The sequence below is a fragment of the Panthera tigris genome, chromosome E1, assembly GCF_018350195.1.
Source record: "Panthera tigris isolate Pti1 chromosome E1, P.tigris_Pti1_mat1.1, whole genome shotgun sequence".
NCBI classification, from domain to species: Eukaryota; Metazoa; Chordata; class Mammalia; order Carnivora; family Felidae; genus Panthera; species Panthera tigris.
This window is the reverse complement of record NC_056673.1, coordinates 4,367,411-4,383,536: the sequence shown is the minus strand read 5'-3', so window position 1 is coordinate 4,383,536 and position 16,126 is coordinate 4,367,411. Positions and strand designations below refer to the sequence as shown.

The window sequence follows — 16,126 nt, the reverse complement described above, 5'->3', positions numbered from 1 at the left end:
CCATATGCATTTGAGCAGGTTGTTGACTGAACAAAGGGACAGAAGGGAGGCTGCAATCCAGCCTTGCGCTCAGAGGGATGGCCCATCTGGAGGAAGAGGCAGCATTTTATAATTTCCACAGAGCCATGCTGTGCCTCAGGTTAAGAATTTCTGAGTTGGAGGAAATCGCTTTCACCTCCGATCTTGTTCATTGTAGGTAGGGCCCCAACCTCCGGGCCTGTGTCACTTCCTCTGCTGGTTCCTATTCCCATGGGAAGGAGCTGCCGGGAGGGAAGGGGAGAAGCCACAGGACTAGCAAAAGGAAGGAAAGGATTTAACTTGAAGGAAACTAATTAGAAGAAGCAGCTTGAGAGAGACCATAATTATTGGGTAGTTCCTTGCACTACATCTGTCTGGATGGCTGTGGGGCGGCTCTCCCAGGAGGCCCGTCCCTCCATGGCCATGAGCGACGAGGTACTGTGGGTGGTTCGGGCCTCTTCGACCAGGGCCTGTAGGTGGGGAGTCTGACTTCTCCCTCCTCCACAGCTTGACAATGATTTCTTTTTTTTAGTTGTGAAATACACCTAACAAAGTGTATCATGGCTGCTATTTGTGCAACCATCACCTCTGTCTGCTTCCAGAACATTTGCATCACCCCAAAAAAGAAACCCTGTACCCATCCTCCCCCCTTCCCTCCCGAGCCCCTGGCAACTGCTAATCTGCCTCCTGTTTCTATAGATTTCCCTATTCTGGGCATTTCATATAAATGGAAGCGGGCGGTATGCGGCCCTTTTGTGTCTCTAGCTTACGGCACGTAGCATGGTTTCCGGGTTCCTCCGTGCTGGAGCGTGTATCAGCACCTCGTTCCTTTTGATGGCGGGTATTTCTTTTTTGGGAGGCACCCCATTTTGTTGACCCCCGCTCATCCGTCGATGGACCCTTGGGTGGTTTCTGCCTTCTGGCTGTTGTAGACCGTGCTGCTGTGAATACGGATTTACGGTAAGCGTTGGGTGCCATTTTCAATTCTCCTGGGTACGTACCCAGTTGCGTCCGTGTCTTTTGACTCCCGATGTGGTTCGGGAGAGCGGGACTGTGGCTGCCCCGGTGGGTGGGGGCAGAGCACAGGGAGGTGACAGGCAGAGGGGGCAGCCGTGGCGGTGCTGGAGGGGGATAGGGGACAGACACCCTTTGCTACGTTGGTCCATTTTGGAAATAGGCTGAAGTTGGCCCTTCCTGGCTCAGAATCAGAGGTCCTCCCCGACAGGTGTCCTCTGTAGGGTCCAGGCAGGGAGAATCCTGCGTTTCCTAGATGGGTAAGACCTCAAGGCAGTCAGGGTACCTCTGTGGTCATCAGTGTCCTATAATGGAAGCCAAGGCTTAGTCTGATCCCACAGAGTTAGATGAATCCCCTAGAGTCATTCTTTTTTTTTTTTTTAATGTTTATTTATTTTTGAGAGAAGGGGAGGGGCAGAGAGAGGCAGACAGAGGATCCAGAGCGGGCTCTGCACTGACAGGAGTGAATCCGATGCAGGGCTGGAACTCAACGGCCCGCGAGATCATGACATTGAGCCAAACTTGGACACTTGACCTATTGAGTCACCCAGGTGGCCCCTAGAGTCATTCTGAAGATGAAAAGCACTGTGTAGCCTTGGACACGGGACAGGTGTCATAGTTTGCTGTGTCACAGGTAGGCCATGGAGGGTCAGAAGTTCCCTCCACTCCCTCAACCGCCCCCCCACCCCAAGGAGCTAGCGGTCTGCTCACCACCCAGCCTCCGTGTTCGTCACCCTCTTAACGCGTTAGCCTCCCCAGCGGGTGGGTCTTTGCCCTTTGAATTGCACGGTCTTGGACACAGAGGTCTGGGGAGGAGCGACAGTTAACGGTGACATTGTTTCAGACATGGTAGAGTGCTAGGCTGGACTGTGGGCCCCTGAACTTCACATCCAGGGGGCAGAGGCTGCGTGAAACTGGGTCTCACTGGGCTCTTAAACGCGTCCCTCCCGCCGGGAACCCTCAGCTACGAGGCATCTTGGTGACAGGGACTCTCCTGGGTGCTGAGTGCGTTATCGTTCACATCCATGGCGCCTTCCGCAGCAGGGCTCCTGTCTTCCCCCTCGGTTTTGTGGATGTACAGATAAAAGCAGTTGGCTGAGTCACTTCCCCGAGTCATGTGGCTGCTCAGGGGCTGAGTCAGGATTGAGCCCCAGGCCGGAGGGCCGTTTCCCCTTTGCCTCTGGGTCCCTCTCTCCTCTGTACCCTATTTCTGGCCGTGTCTGTCTCTGACCCTTGCTTAATACCCTTTAACAATTGCCCATTTCCTCCCCGGGGCTGCTAGGAGAAGCAACAAATATGGCCTTCCCTTCTTGGACGCTCTAAGACACCTGACTCCACAGAAGCAGCCTGCCGTCTTACCCTCTGGGTTCTAGAATATTCCTCTCTTACGTGAAGCCTCATAGCCTCCTCATTCCTGTAATACTCCCAGCTCCACTCAGCCAAGATGCACATCTCCTGTATGTGGGATATTTTATCCACACACACATGTGCACCTGCACAGTGGACTCCTCATAAGACTGTTTGCTGTGTGTGTGTTTTGACCACTGGCCGATGTGGGAGGAGCCAAAGCAGGTGTCTGGAGGTCCAGGTAAACGTGATCAGGTGTTGGGATTCTGGACATGCCCTGCTGCGGAGGAGGCCGCCTGGCCGCTGTCCGGCACCCGGTGCTGGGACACCTGTCCATACTGAATCGAAGACGCACTGTGGGTTAAAAGCCGTGGAGATGGAAGTTGGCCATGGGGAGGCCGTGTTTACTCAGGGTCCCGGGAGCATCTAGGATTGACCGGGTCCCTGCTGAGGGCGTGCAGGGCACATGTACGTGGTTTTGCAGCCTTAAGAAAATACAGGAGCAGGAGAGCCAAAGAACCATGTGTCTGCACTGCTTGCTTTTTTTCCTTCTTTTTTAATGTTTATTTATTTTTGAGGGAGAGAGAGAGAGAGACAGAGCATGAGCACAGGAGGGGCAGACACAGAGGGAGACACAGAATCCAAAGCAGGCTCCAGGCTCCGAGCTGTCAGCACAGAGCCCGACGCGGGGCTTGAACTCACAAACTGTGAAATCATGACCTGAGCCGAAGTCGGATGCTTAACCGACTGAGCCACGCAGGCTCCCCTCTCTGATTTTTATTCTTATTTATTTAAAAAAATTTTTTAAAACATTTATTTATTTTTGAGAGAGACACAGGGTAAGCAGGGGAGGGGCAGAGAAGAGAGGGAGACACAGAATCGGAAGCAGGTTCTGGGCTCTGAGCTGTCAGCACAGAGCCTGACGTGGGGCTCGAACTCATGAACCGCGAGATCATGACCTGAGCCAAAGTCAGACACTGAACTGACTGAGCCACCCAGGCACATCTCTCCAATTTTTATTTTTAAGAACACTGCTCCCCCTGGTCAAAAGAATTAAACCACCGTAAGCACACGTGAGCAAAAGGGAGTCGCGTTTTGGCCTGTGAGCCCGGTTCTCTCCAGATCTCTCCCAGAGAGATTTGGACGCAGGACCAGAAAAGCGCCCCCCTTGCCCTCCATCCGTTCTCGGCGTTGTCTGAGAAGCTTTTGCATCGCGCTCTGCTGAGACTTGCGTTAATTACTTCTGGTAGGTTCACACAGCCGGCCTCGGGGCCTCGTCTGCTGCTGTCCTCGGGGGTCCCGAGGCGCTCTGGCTTCAGGTTCTGCAGCCGGGGGTGTGCAGAGTGATGGGGCCCCGGAGCAAGCACAGGTGCAGGCCCTGTGAGCGCCTGACCCCGACAGCCCCCCGTGCCCACCATGTGTGACCTTTTCTCTCCTCTTCCACAGAAACCTGGAATGGTCCCCCCACCGCCAGGAGAGGAAAGCCAGATTATCCTCCTTCCGCCTGGCTGGCAGAGTTACTTGTCTCCTCAGGGTCGGCGTTACTATGTCAACACGACCACCAATGGTGAGTCCCGCTCTGGGGGGGGGGACGGGGGGACCTTGCACCAGCCTCCCTCAGGGTTTCTGTCCTTCTCTGGCGTGTACCGACCGATGCTCAGACTGTTTCTTCAGAAACCTACCTCCGGGGCTGTGGGGGACTCTTGCTTTCCCCACAGTGCCGGGTGGTGGGGGTCTGTGCCGGATGGGGAGGACCGCCCTTCAGGGTTGGGGGTCATCTCTGGAAACTCACAGCCACTCCCGGCTTCTCCATCGAACCCAGTCTCATGGTCTGGGGCCAGTTCCCAAAGCGGGACCTCAGAAGGTTCTCAAGTCAACATCTGGTTTAAGCTGAGTAAGCCAGGTTTAGCTACTGTAGGATCCTCTGGGAGTGTGGCCTGTGCTAATAAGACGGAAGCTTCCACACAGGGGTTGTCGGTGTGGGGTTTCCCTAATTTGACTGCAACATCTTCCCCGAAGTATCCCACTGGCTCGCGTTTCTTGGGATGCTCATTGGGAAATTCTGGGGTTACTTGCGAATTATTTTTTTCTAATAGAGGACACGGGTAACCATGTGCAGTTCTGAGCTGAGTTAGGACCACACCTCCTTGCACTCGGTTGTTGTGGACTTCCTGGGCCTCACGGTGACTCCAGGACCCCCCAGCATGCGGGCTGTAGAGTGGGGCTTGCAAGAAGGCTAGGGAAGGTGTATAGAAGGAGCAGCAGTGGGTTCTAGAACAGGGTGGTCTTGGGCAGGGCAGGGCAGAGCAAATGCAGCCAGAGGGCTCTGTCTCTTGGCCTCCACACCTCCCCAGAGGAGGGAAACACAGAAGGTTCGATGTGAGGCGAATCACAGATGTGCGTGTCAAGGCGGGATGTGAAATACAGTCTATGTCCACGTGTCGGCCCTGCCTTGGTCCTTCACCTCCCATGTCTGCGCCCACATGACTTAACGGTCACCTCTTCTGACCCAGTGGGACCGTTACTATGGCCGGTGATTGCAAGGCCACCCTCGGAGGGGTCCTGGTAACGGGGAGCCAGCCTTTCAGAGGGAGCAGCAGAGAAAGCAGCTGCCACTAGGGGTCGCTGGTTTGTGTTCTCTTCCCCTGCGGGCTTGAGGGGCTTGTTCCAGCTGAGGCGGTCACTGGGGTTTCTAGGAAAAGGGAAGTAGAACTATTTCTGATCATTCTAATCTTAAGCTTCCTCCAAACACACACTTGAATGGCCTTGCACCGTTGTCGGCCTTTGAAGTTTCAGAGGAAGTTCTAGGCACAGCATGATGCCGACCGAGGTCCTCAGGGTCTTGGATGGATTCTCGTCCTGAATCAACCCACTCTATTGCAAAGGGGCTGAGTGAGGGTGGGTGGTCAAGAGAGGCTTGGTAAAATCTGCATTTATTTTATTTTATTTTATTTTATTTTTTTCTTTTCTTTTTTTTTTAATTTTTTTTTTTCAACGTTTTTAATTTATTTTGGGGACAGAGAGAGACAGAGCATGAACGGGGGAGGGGCAGAGAGAGAGGGAGACACAGAATCGGAAACAGGCTCCAGGCTCCGAGCCATCAGCCCAGAGCCCGACGCGGGGCTCGAACTCACGGACCGCGAGACCGTGACCTGGCCGAAGTCGGAAGCCCAACCGACTGCGCCACCCAGGCGCCCCTGTTTTTTTCTTTTAATTAGAGAGTAGTACGTTCCTGGTTAAGAAACTCACTGGGTGTGAAAAAAATAAAAAGTAAAAATCTGTGGTTGCCTTCCCTAAAGCTGTTTATCCTGCACATCGTTGCAGACATTTGTATCCTCTTACCTTCTGACACGTGCGTGCTCATTCTTCTTAACAAATCGGAAGAACGGTCCAGGTTCTGGGAACTGGTCAGACAGCGTCTTTCTGTATGTGTACATGTTCCTGGAACTAATGTTGCAACACGGCTCCGTGATGCTCCATTGCAGGTATATGCTACTGTTAATGTAACTCTCCCGTCTTCGTTAAGGGGATATTAAAGTCCCATTTTAATTAACTGACAAGTGTCTGGGGGCTTTTTTTCCTGAGCCCCAGGCTTTTCACCTGTGCCTGGCGGTCAGGGCTTTCTTGTGGGTCCGGGGATATACTGATCCCCAGAGACTCTACACCAAGGGCGGGCAGACTGTCTTCTGTAAAGGGCCAGGTAGTGACACGTTTTTGTTCGTGAGGCTCCTGTGGTCTCCGTCACTGCTCCTCAGCTCTGTCCTCGTCACATGAAAGCTGCCACAGACGACACGGAAACCACTGAGTGTAGCTGTGTTCCAATAAAACTTTGTTTATAGACACTGAAACGTGAATGTCAAATAGCTTTTCCACGTCACCAACGTGATTTCTTTCTCAAGCACTTAAGACGATCTTAGTTCGCGGGTTCATGGGCTGTGTGATAAGGGGAGGGTGGGCCCTTGAGCTACCGGCCCCTGCTTTAAGCTCTCTGTTACGTCCTGTAGGATTGGCTCTCCTTCCCCTTGCCTGCTTTCTCTGATAGGCTTGCGGTAATCCTGGCCGAGGAAAGGGTTGGGGGGTGGGAAATGCCTTTCTTTCTTTCTTTTTTAAAAGTTAAAAAATTTTTTAATGCGTATTCATTTTTGAGAGACAGAGACCGAGCACGAGCGGGGGAGGGGCAGAGAGAGAGGGAGACACACAATCCGAAGCAGGCTCCGGGCTCTGAGCTGTCGGGGCAGAGCCCGACGCAGGGCTCGAACCCATGAACTGTGAGATCAGGACTTGAGCCACATTCGGACGCCCCGGGAAATGCCTTTCTGACGGCAAAGAGATAGTCCTGTTTGGAGGGATCGTGCAGACCCTGAACATCATAGTAAGCATTTTGTTCTTTAGCCAGAGGGAACAGAAGCCCAGCTATCTTTCTGATTCTGGCTGCTGGGCTTCCGATGACATTTTTGGATCTGATCGCCCTTCTGTGGGGGAAGCACCTGTCGGAACAGCCTCTCGCTCTCCTCCTGACCTCCTGACTCCCGGGGGGCATTTGACTTTGTGTCTCCTCCTGGCCGGGCCAGCCGCTTTCCCCCCTTTCTGCCCCAGCCCTGGGGCCTCTCCTGCCATGTGACCCGGGCCAGGGCCGTGCACCCTGCTCTGGCCGCCACACACCTTTCTTCTCGTCTTCCTGTTCATCTCCCTCTCTACCAGATACTTCTGGTGTCCCTTAATCCCCGATGGCTTCTCAGAGGGCGCTTGAGCACGGTGGGTGTTCGGTCCCTGTTTCTACACCACATATAAGTGCAATGAGTTGGCAGCCAAGTTTACATTTGTATTATCTTTCTCTGGCTCATCTGCTTACTTTGAAATCCATTGAGGATTTTAGGGACAGGCATCGTCACAGCGCTGGCAGCCGGGCTGGGCTGTGGGGATGCCGATTCGGACAAGAAGCCATCTCCGCCTTGGAACACTGGCGTCCTAGACAGCACATGCCCACAGGTGTTGTGAGTGTTAGTGTTGACATCTGGCGGCTCCGGGGTAGAGGGTCACCAGCTTTTGCCGGGTCTTGGAAGAGGGAGGGACCCTGGACTCGGGGATTCCACGTGGGGGTCACCGCGCCACAAGGGCGAGACAGCGGGGAAAAGTCTGACCCACTGATGACCCCACGAGACACTGGGAAGACCTGGGACTTTGCCCTGAGGGCAACAGACAGCTCTAGAAGGCATTAAAGCAGAGGCCTGACGTGATCAGAACAGCGTGGCAAGACTGCTTGGGTAGCAGAGGGGAGGAAGCAGGGGCGGTGAGCATGGGCCCACGCAAACAAAATGAGAATAGAAGGAATGAGGTCAGCTCCACACCTACAGCTGTAGCTGGGGAGGGAGGAGGTAGAATCCGTCCGACAGGATGTAGCAGGTGAGGGAAAGAAGGACTCAAGGCTCCTCTGAGTTGTTTTGCTTTGTGTGATGGAGCCGTGCAGGGAGCACCTGGGACGCGAGGGAGGAACGGGTTTGGAGGAGAGGAGACAAAAATCCATGTTGCACGTAGGGTTCCTTGGAGAGCTGGCCAGCCTATGTTTGGACGGATGCGTCTGTGACATGGGGGGGGCACCTGGGCCGGAGATGAGGATCTGGGGAGCCATGTGGGTGCCTGGCTTGGCAAGCAGAAAGCAGAATGGACTTCACCTCTTCTTACCCCTTTGGCCTGGGAACGTTATGCAGTGACCAACCTGTACGACCACAGAGGGCAGCCCAGAATTTTCATTCCATCGTGAACGGAGGAATGAAGCCGTGAAATGCAGGAGATCATCATCCAGGGCGAACCTCTAGGAGAGAGTCCTGCAGAGAAACATGGAAGGAGGAGCGAGGGAGACTTTGAAATAATTGTCAGAGATAGGAAGAATTCAGGAGAAAGAAGGCAATATTGTGAAGGGCAAAAGAGAAATGATGGTTGAGAAGAACACTCAGAAACTGAAATATAGATCAAGTTTATGATAGAGGTGATACTTTATTTTATTTATTTATTTTATTTTTATTAAAAAAAATTTTTTTATAATGTTTATTTTTGAGACAGAGAGAGACAGAGCATGAACGGGGGAGGGTCAGAGAGAGAGGGAGACACAGAATCCGAAGCAGGCTCCAGGCTCTGAGCTGTCAGCACAGAGCCCTACTCGGGGCTCGAATTCATGGACCGTGAGATCATGACCCAAGCCGAAGTCGGATGCTTAACCAACTGAGCCACTCAGGCGCCCCTATTTTATTTTTTTAATGTTTATTTATTTTTGAGAGGGTGGGGCAGAGAGAGAGAGAGATCCAGAATCCGAAGCAGGCTCCAGGCTCTGAGCTGTCAGCACAGAGTCCGACGCGGGGCTCGAACTCACAGACTGCGAGATCATGACCTGAGCCGAAGTTGGACGCTCCACCGACTGAGCCACCCAGGCACCCCAAAATAAAATTTATTTTTAAGGGAAACACAACTATCTTCTTGGAGCCCCAGCCGAAGCCCAGAGGAGCTGGGAATTGTTTTTGCTCTTTTGATAAAGTATCCATACGTACAAATGTTTTATTATGTTTGTGAGTGAAGCTCGGAGGGCCTCACCAGGTTTTGAGCTTTTTGGATTCATTTGCCAAATGGCCGGTCGTTCTCTTGATTTCTTGTTTTAATTTTTCTTTAAATGAGTAGATTCCCATTTAACTTTATTACACCAGGAATTAATGTGAGTTTGTGGGTAAGTTTTCCAGTAGAACACTTTCAAAAGCATTGTTTGACCTCTTCTTTGTTACAAATAATTAGATGTTTTTCTCATTTTCCAGATAGAACAGCCCTGGTAATTCCCTGTTAATAACAGTTGCCCGGAGAAACTTCTACACTCAGAAACCTCTATCTGTTTTCTTCTGTCCATCTGTGTTGAACAAATGTGAGATGAGAATGTTGCCTTTTCTTGGCACGTTTAGTTGATTTGAGTTCGCTGTGTGTGTGTATGTGTGTGTGCATTCATACATGTTTCTTGTTTTGGCTTTCTTATTTTTATCTAATGGACTCTTTGCGCAAAGCTGTTAGACCTTAGCGCTTATTATTAATCTGTTTCTGTGTGGGTTTTGTTTTTCCTCGCAGAGAATCCATTTTAATTTCTAGCCTTAAGGTAGCATTTAAAGTGCACAACACATTCCTCGAATCTCAGCCTTTTTGAAGAGCGGTAATCTTGGAACTTTGGCAAATGCCGAGTGGGTTAGAGTCCTGCCCACAGCCAGGATACGGAAGACCCGTAAAAAAACAAGACAAAGGAGACAAAAAGGATTGTATTGTTTACTGTGTTCTAGGAAGTTGAGTTACTGTGGAAAAGGCAGCTGATTGGTCCAGAGTGTAAGAACTATCCTCATGGGCTGTTAGGCGGGGTCACCGATTAGCAGCAAATTATCCAGATATGGAAGTGAAACAGGAAGGAATGTGTGAGGGACGCCTGGGTGGCTCAGTCGATTGAGTGTCCAACTTCGGCTCAGGTCATGATCTCGCGGTTCATGAGTTCAAGCCCCACATCGGTCTCACTGCTGTCAGTGAGGAGCCCACTTTGGATCCTGTGTCCCGCCCCTCCCCTGCTTGCACCCTCTCTCTCTCTCAAAAATAAACAAATGTTAAAAAAAAAAAAAAAAAGGAACGTGTGGGATATGACCCAGCAATTCCACTCCTAGATACATACCCAAGAGAATTGGTTATATACACGCGAAAACCTGTACGTGAATATTCACGATGGCATTCTTCATCGTGGCTGGAAACCACCAAAATGTCTGTCACACGATGAATGGATACACAAAATGAGCTGTATCCTTAAAAATGGGATCTTATTCAGGCATAAACAGGAATGAAATACTTGTGGACACCTGCTGCAACACGGATGAACCTTGAAAACATCATGCTGAGCGCAAGAAGCCGATACAAAAAACCATACGCCGTATGGTTCCATTTACGCAAAATACCCAGGATAGGCAATGACGTAGATCCAGAAAGTAGATGAGTGGTTTCCCAGGCAGAGAGAGGGGAGGATTAGAGACCTCGGATGGGTACGAGGGTTAGATGATGAAAGCGTTCCAAAATTAGATAGTTGGTGATATCTGCACAATTCTGTGAACATAGTAGAAACTATTACGTGCTTTTAGAGAAGATTTTATGGTATATAAATTAACACAATAAAAAGAGGCATATGATGTCTTGATTGGAGGTTCCTTCTGCCTGATTCCCAAACTTTGGTGGGCATTAGAAATACCTAGGGAGTTTGTTTAAAAATACCGCAAACATTAAAGGGCATCCGGGTGGCTCAGTCGGTTAAGCGTCCAACTGGAGCCTGCTTCAGATTCTGTGTCCCCCCCCCCCCCCCTCTCTGCCCCTCCCCGGCTTACACTCTGTATGTCTCTCTCAAAAATAAACATTAAAAAAAATTTTTTTTGCTACCATAAATATTAAAAAGAAATTTTTAAAAAGGTGGGTGCCTACGTGGCTCAGTCAGCTAAGTAAGTGTCCGACTTCAGCTCAGGTCATGATCTCGCAGTTGGTGAGTTCGAGCCCGGCGTCGGGGTCTGTGCTGACAGCTCGGAGCCTGGAGCCTGCTTTGGATTCTATGTCTCCCTCTGTCTCTGCCCCTCCTCTTCTCTCTCTCTCTCTCTCTCTCTCTCTCAAAAATAAATAAACATTAAAAAAAATACCAATATGCAGGCAGGTCCCACCACAGACCTATTGAATCAGAATCTGTTCTTTGGAAAGAGTAAAAACGTCTGCTTTATATTTTTAAGCACTTTCTAATAGTTCCCACCCATTTTTGACTTGCAAGGAGACCGTAAGATTGATGAGGGCATAGTCAGCAGATCAAATAGCATGAGGTTGAAGAGTAAACTTAAATCCAATTTTCTTTTACAGAGGTACAGTGGAAAAAACACAATTTTCTTCCAACAAGTAAACACATATTCTAGTCTCGAGGTTAAAGGTTGTATAACCGTAAGCTACTGTAGTTCAGGCGGAATCTCCGAGACGAGCCGCTTCCGAACAGATTACTCAATTTTGCGCCGACAAGTTACAGATTGAGTATAAACCTGTCACGAAAGACCCTTCACCCTGGCTAGCATTTATATTCTTCAGTGTTGTCAAGGTAACGGACTTGTGGATACCTTCCAGTCTTTATCCTGATTCTTCTAACCAGGATGAGTGGCAGATCTTTCAATTTCAGAGCATTCGCGTCAAAAGTTCAAAAAAGAAATTTTTTTTTAATCTCAGCATTTTTGCCACTAAAAAAACCCCTGTGAACGCTTGTTTCGACTCTGCTTCTAGCTGTGGTTAAGTCAGAGCATTTGGGGGCTTCTACGATTTTCATTTTCCCATCGTGACATCTGGACCGAACGAACACGATCCTTGTCTTCAAAGGGAACTTAAGAGTCTAGTGAAATCGTTCAAGCCTTTGATACGGCAAGAAGCCGTAAGGTTTCTACTTTTGTATTGCTCTTCTCTGGAGGTTTTTAGACGGGGGCTTGCTAAGTTGCCTCAGCTTTGGTCAGGAAGCAAGTGCCAGCATAGAGTTATTGACCCCTCACCGCACATCACGCAGAGCCCCGTGACCCCGTGAGCGGAGTTTGGTGGCATCTGATGGGCTGGAGTGGCTGATCCATCCCTGTCAGGGTAACCCAACCGTATCAGGTGGCGGGATCTCTACCGGTTATTAGCTTGAGCAATATTCATTCATTAAAGGCCAAAATAAGAGTACGATATGGCTGTGAGTTGTGGACCCATAGGAAATGGTGTTTGCTTGGCTTGAACTCATTAAAAAAAATAAAATAAAACAGTGCTCATCCACGATGACTAAATTTCTAGGGCAGCGGCATTAGGGTGCCTCTGTGTCGGTAGGAGACCTGACGGTCACAGCAGGGTCAGCACCTCCAGATCCTGCTGAATGGCCCGGAAGAGGTGCAGGTGTGACGGAGGTCATGTGTTGGATTGTCTTGAGACCAGGGGTCGGCATTTTATTCTGCGTACGTAGCGATTTAAAATGTTCTGTGACTTGACAACATTGGCAAATTGGGACGTTTTCCATGAACATGGGTTAACTTGTCTTCTCTTGAAGAATCATGGGGTGTGGCCGCATTGTACCCACCTTCCTGCATGCACATAAGCCGGGAGGAGCCGAGAAGGTTGCCTCACTCCCCCTGATTTTTCTTACCCTTTGTCGCACGCCTGCGTTTTGTGTGTCCAGTTCCTGTGGGTGTTGGAGTTTTGACCTGCGTTGAGACAGAGCCTCGTGGTTTTATACCAAGTAATGCGTAAGAGAGGTGGCATTGGACACCAAGTCGGGAGGATTTATTTATATTTATATATATTTATATATTTATTTTATAAATGCTCTTGGAAATCGGAGATTAAGAAAGGGGATCCGATCCGGTAAGAGAATCAAGAATCCAGGGAGTGAGGCACTTGGGTGGCTCAGTCAGTTGAGCGTCCAACTCTTGATTTTGGCTCAGGGCATGATCCCGGGGTTCTGGGATCGAGTCCTGTGTTGGACTTCGTGCTGACTATGGAGTCTACTTAAGCTTTCTCTCTCTCTCTCTCTCTCTCTTCCCCTTTCCCCTGGTCAAACGCTCTCTCTCTCTCTAAAATAAAAAACAGGGGCGCCTGGGTGGCTCAGTCAGTTGAGCGTCCAACTTGAGCTCAGGTCATGATCTCACGGTCCGTGAGTTCAAGCCCCGTGTCGGGCTCTGTGCTGACAGCTCAGAGCCCAGAGCCTGCTTCTGATTCTGTCTCCCTCTCTCTCTGCCCCTCCCCCACTCACACTCTGTCTCTATCAAAAAACGAATAAACGTTAAAAAATTTTTTTAAATAAAAATTAAAATAACTCAAAAAAGAGAATCCAGGGAGAAATGGCTGACTGGTATATAGTTACAAAGCATCTATTTCAGCAAGGACCTCCGGCTCATCTCGTGTGCTGCCTTATTCCTGGAGGTTTTGCGTGCACCTGACTATCAGCACAGGAAGCATTGCCTTTCCGGGGCTGGCATGACGTGTGTGTGTGTGTGTGTGTGTGTGTGTGTGTGTGTGTGTGTGTGTGTGTATTGGGGCTCTGGGAACCCGTGGCTGCAGCAGGAAGTTGGGGTCCATCTGAAAGGGCCGTCTGGACAGTGGAAACTGGGTAGCTGCTTAAAGGGTGAGAGTCCACAGAGCCTTGGGAACCCCTAGCAAAAATGGAAAGGATCTGTAGGTTGCATTCTGATCAGTGAGTGGGCGAGCGCGGCAAGAATTGATTATCAAGCAACAAGTGTTTGTTAATGCCTCTCTGAGCTCAGCTCCAATTATCCACTTGGATGGCTTCTTACGGGGGAGGGCGGTGTGGGCTAACAGTGCACATGGCTACATGTTTACATGTTTGCAAAGACGGAATGCGTCCTTCAGGTGGAGAGGGGATTGTTAAATGGGTCTTTTCCTCGTGGGTTGGATCTCAGGTTTTCTTTCCTGCTTGCATAGAGCTCTCTGAAGATCCCTTCCGGCTCTAAGATTCTCTGAAACCAAAGAGTCCCAACACCAGCGTGCCCATCACCCGCCACAGTTTGGGAACGCGCCTCCGTCTGTAAAGCTGGCGCGGTTTCCCGATGATCAGATCTTTGTTATCGGAGGAAGATCTCGGAGTGGGGTAACGGCGTTTTTGTTACTTCAGTCCCAGTCGGATTCCAGAGTAGGCAGGGCTCATCCAAGAGGCGTGGGAGGAGAACAGGGTGAGAAGTTAGTCATGCAGGATGTGTTTATTACTTCATGCCGCTCCCTGGGAACAGCGTGCTGGGCCGAGCGCAGGGGCACTGAGACCCTGCGCTGGAAGGATCTTGTCCTTTGCACACACCATAAGCCGGGCCTTGCATATGGCAGCCCCCCCGGTCGTTGCTGTTGACTGAATCTCCTGACCAGCTGTGCTTAACGCTTCTCTGTACGCCCAAAGATGCCCTCAGCCCCGGGAGAAACAGCTCCTGTAATGGGGGAGAGTGGAAATGATCCTGCAATCTGGAACAGGAAGGAGCTGTGGGAACAATATGACCTGGGGGGGGGGGGTCCTGCCTCTCACCCCCACCCCCTAAATTAACCCTCGCGTGGCCATTGTGGGGACCTCATAGGGGTTCCGTGTGACTGGGGGCACTTGGGTTAGAGAAGTCAGAGCAGAAGCAGTTTGATAGCTCGTATGTTCACAGCCAGCCTGACTGGGCACATGTGGTCTGATCGGAGGCCCCCTGGGGTCTGCGCGAGACTTGGGGCTTAGCTGTCTCCCGGTCCCTGGCGGTCGGTCCCCTTGCTGCCCCTCTGGGCCGTGCCACAGACCCAGGCCCTCTGGACTTCTAGCCCAGGCTTCACAGCCAGCCCCAGCCCCAGCCCCTTGCTTCCTGATAGGGATTGATGTCTGTGCCCCTGCAAAAGATGTTGAAATCCTAACCGCCAGGAGCTGTGGACGTGACCTTGGGTATAAGATCTTCACAGATGCTCGAATTAAGATAAGGTCGTCCTGGAACACGGTGGGCCCGATCCAATCCACGGGAGTCTTTACAAAAAGGAGAATTTGGGGCATAGTGGCAAATACATGGCGGGGGAGGTGATACAAAGACCCAGATGACAGATGCTGGAACGGACTCTCCTTCACAGCCCTCAGAAGGAACCAGCCCCGCCAGACCTGGATCTCTGGCTCTTGGCCCCCAAAACTGGGACGCAACACATTTCTGTTGTTTAAGCCCCCTGGTTGGTGGTGTTTTGTGGGGAAGCCCCGGAAAACCAACACACTTCCCAGGCCCCGGCATGGCAGGCCACCGGTGATCTCTTTGGGCACCGTGAAGTCAGAGGGGTGGCAGCATGTCCTCCAGAAGGCCTTGGAGACGTGCGACCTGTCACCTGCGTTTCTGACACCTGGCCCTCAGGTAAAGTAGCACCAGCAGCCGCAAGGTGGCCTCCTTTCCCGTTGCACTGACAGCCTGTTGGGGAATGCAGGGCGTGGGCTCTGGCTGAAAATAGTCGCCTGGGTCCCAGAATCCTGGTGCTTCCAGGAGAGGGACGTGCAGAAAAGCTTTTATGTAAGCTTCCGGAAAGGGACACATTAAGCAGCTGATTTCCAGATCCTTTCGATTGTTCTCATAACGGTTTTTGAGCGCATCAGAGAGGACCGGGCTGGGGGTCGGGCCCCCAGCTTTGCCCCTTCCTGCTCTGGTCAGTCCTTTGTGCAGCCCCGGCATCCTGAAGTCTTGATTTCCCTGTGTTTGCAAGAGTGGATCCGGCTGGTTTCAGGCTCCGAATTTCCCCCAGGGGATGAACCCTGGTGGCCGTGCAGATAGCCCTGAGCCGTGCCACCACCTTCCTTCTGTCCCTGATTCCTGCAGGATGGGGTGGCCCCCTGGCCCCCATGCCACACCTTTGCCGCCAGGTGCTGGGGCGGGGGGCTGGGGGTTGGTCTGTGGTGGTTCTTTCCCAGCGACGGATCCAGGAGGACTTCTGTTTTCTCTCTTGATTTTTCCGTGTTTTCCAGCGTTTCCTCCGGGGACCTGTATTAATTTTATAAGTAGGATAAAAGTTATGCCTCTGAGGTGCAGGAGAGGACAGGAGCTGAGAGCCCCAACGCTCTCTCTTAGTTCCCAATCTTCAGATCCCAGCCCACCCTCCTGGACTCCACATTGCTCTCTCAGATGCCATTTTCCCGTTGGAGTGTCTCATCATATCTTGGGCACTGCTAAGCTTTGGGGTTTCTTCTGGGGCCAGGGTGCAC

The 16,126-nt window shown here is 51.1% G+C and overlaps 1 protein-coding gene across 8 annotated transcripts in view; it reads left to right on the top strand.

The window, feature by feature from the left end:
* GAS7 (growth arrest specific 7) overlaps positions 1–16,126 on the top strand; it is a 214,286-nt gene that overhangs the window by 123,867 nt on the left and 74,293 nt on the right. For all 8 annotated transcript variants that reach the window (XM_042966368.1, XM_042966365.1, XM_007085954.3 and 5 more), the window contains exon 2: positions 3,826–3,946. In XM_042966368.1, coding sequence (XP_042822302.1) covers positions 3,826–3,946 — 121 coding nt within the window. The remainder of the gene's footprint in view (positions 1–3,825; positions 3,947–16,126) is intronic.